The following is a 2,155-nucleotide window of genomic DNA, read 5'->3' as shown; positions in this document are numbered from 1 at the left end:
CACTCACACATGACTCCCCAGCATAATTAATCGTGACTATTTAGCAGAGCTGCGTCCGGAGCTCAGTGGCCAACCCCGTCCTGACTGGCTGAGAGGGATTGTATCCTACGTATGGTGGTGAATGTATGGTGGTGAATGTATGGTGGTGAATGTATGAATGTATGGTGGTGAATGTATGGTGGTGAATGTATGAATGTATGGTGGTGAATGTATGGTGATGAATGTATGGTGGTGAATGTATGGTGATGAATGTATGGTGATGAATGTATGGTGATGAATGTATGGTGGTGAATGTATGGTGATGAATGTATGGTGGTGAATGTATGGTGGTGAATGTATGGTGATGAATGTATGGTGGTGAATGTATGGTGATGAATGTATGGTGGTGAATGTATGGTGGTGAATGTATGGTGTTGTAGCCAGACTGAACTCCACAGTGCTGTTCAGAAAGGTCTGGCTGTCCGCTGACCTGACCTGAATGATTTTAGTGATTTGTCTGAGTAAATCACTGTTTTATTGTCACTTTTGCAGTTTGCACTTACTTGTTGTATGTGGCTTTAATGTGAGCGATGGGTAACTCCTCAAACTTCTTTCCACCCCATCGCAGTGAACTTTCCTGGCCAGGCAGTGGAGGGAAATGGCTAGAGGATTAAAAGTTAATATTAATATGTTTTAATATTATACTGCAGTGAGTTGTGTTCCTATCTGCTGAGAATACATAAATTAAAAGAAAATAATATAATATAAATATAATGTAAAAAAACAACAGAATCCCTATGTTAGTAGACAGATATGTACATCTTTGTCTGGATATATGATGTGATAGGTGGATGTGGCGTTGACGGACCTGTAGTCTCTGGAGGATTTCCCAGAGTCTGTGGTGGTCTCCTGAAGTCCGACAGCGCCGCTACACAGTGCTCGTTGCAACGCGCTGCCTCCACACCTAGAATCACAAACCTGCATCAGCACCATCACCATCACCATAAACCACAAGTCTAACATCCTGTTTCTTCTTCGATGATCACCAATGTCATTCGGACATTAAGTACAGCTTGAAGCCTGCTAGCTAGCACTCAGCGGCTTCATCAGAGCTAGCCGTTAGCTAACAAGCTAGCCTTTAATTAACAAGGATGCTAGTAAACCACAGAACACTTACAGAGAACTTCTGTTTGCATTTAGCAAGACGGCAAGCTGCCGGCATCCGTTACCCACAGAACTAACTAATATACAATTTAATTTATACATGTTTGATACGTTTAAAAAACTAATTCGCTGTGAGCCATGTAGCTACTTTACACATAACAGATGTGACATTGAAGGTGCTGTGCGTGCAGACCAGACCAGTACTAGCTTTATTTTTGAGGGGTGGAAAGGTTACAAAAACATTATTAATATTAAACGTACAGTTGTCACTTTTACAAGTGATTTAAAAATTTATTTCAAAAGTTATTTTAATAAATCTGAAAATATATGTCTTTAGTACAATGAGATCAGATTATATAATGAGAGAAGATTATAATAATATCAGTGTCCCCCACTTTAAGATGAATAGACCGTTCTTTTTTCTGCACAGGATTGTGGGTAGAAGTAGAGACATGATGCCTTCATGTACTACATAAACCCTCGTTGATATGAAGTTGCCATGGTGAAATCTCGTTTGAAGCCCTACCCCATGCTTTAGATAAAGGAGAACACTTAATATCGAAAACTGGTGTTAATGATTTTTGTCTTCTGGTATGACCACGGGAATAACGCGGTTGACAATCCGTCCTCCAGTTCGTTTTACTTCCTTCAGGATTTTTTGCATGTACATTGAATGTTGCAGAGAAAGATGGCTGCGCCCTGTGGAAGGATGGCTACCCGGTCTCTCTTACACTTTCTGTCTTTAAGCAGGACAGCGCGCGGGGTCACGGGCTTTCGGCAGTTTTCCATCACGTCTCTTAATCGGGCGACTTCGCAGACCAAAAGCCTGACGGGAAAAGCGAGTTCTCCGTGGACTTTGATGGCAGCCGTGTGTCTGCAGAGGCTTCCGGTCGTGTCCGCGGCCTGCAGCCCGACGGAGCAGCGGTTCAAAGAGATGATGCTCCAGGTGAGTTAGTTAATCAGAGACATGATGCTCCAGGTGAGTTAGTCCATCAGAGACATGATGCTCCAG

The 2,155-nt window shown here is 42.5% G+C and overlaps 3 protein-coding genes across 5 annotated transcripts in view; 2 read left to right on the top strand and 1 right to left on the bottom strand.

Moving 5' to 3' along the window:
* mrps11 (mitochondrial ribosomal protein S11) overlaps window positions 1-1,357 on the bottom strand; it is a 3,303-nt gene extending 1,946 nt beyond the window's left edge. Inside the window, exons 1-3 of the mRNA XM_034872220.1 lie at window positions 1,157-1,357; window positions 848-943; window positions 543-641 (exon numbers count right to left, since the gene is read on the bottom strand). Of these exons, the coding sequence (XP_034728111.1) occupies window positions 543-641; window positions 848-943; window positions 1,157-1,245 (284 nt within the window). The 5' untranslated portion in view covers window positions 1,246-1,357. The remainder of the gene's footprint in view (window positions 1-542; window positions 642-847; window positions 944-1,156) is intronic.
* The window catches only part of pdpr (pyruvate dehydrogenase phosphatase regulatory subunit), a 25,120-nt gene that overhangs the window by 17,847 nt on the left and 5,118 nt on the right, over window positions 1-2,155 (top strand). The gene's annotated exons all lie outside the window — the stretch shown is intronic.
* mrpl46 (mitochondrial ribosomal protein L46) overlaps window positions 1,657-2,155 on the top strand; it is a 5,436-nt gene continuing 4,937 nt past the window's right edge. Inside the window, exon 1 of one of the 3 annotated variants that reach the window (XM_034872211.1) lies at window positions 1,657-2,089. In XM_034872211.1, the coding sequence (XP_034728102.1) occupies window positions 1,817-2,089 (273 nt within the window). In that variant the 5' untranslated portion in view covers window positions 1,657-1,816. The remainder of the gene's footprint in view (window positions 2,090-2,155) is intronic. The other 2 variants (XM_034872204.1, XM_034872198.1) reach the window with 2 other exon arrangements.

This window comes from Etheostoma cragini, chromosome 1 (genome assembly GCF_013103735.1).
Source record: "Etheostoma cragini isolate CJK2018 chromosome 1, CSU_Ecrag_1.0, whole genome shotgun sequence".
Taxonomy (NCBI): Eukaryota; Metazoa; Chordata; class Actinopteri; order Perciformes; family Percidae; genus Etheostoma; species Etheostoma cragini.
The sequence above is the reverse complement of the archived record's forward strand: the minus strand, read 5'-3'. Positions and strand labels throughout refer to the sequence as shown.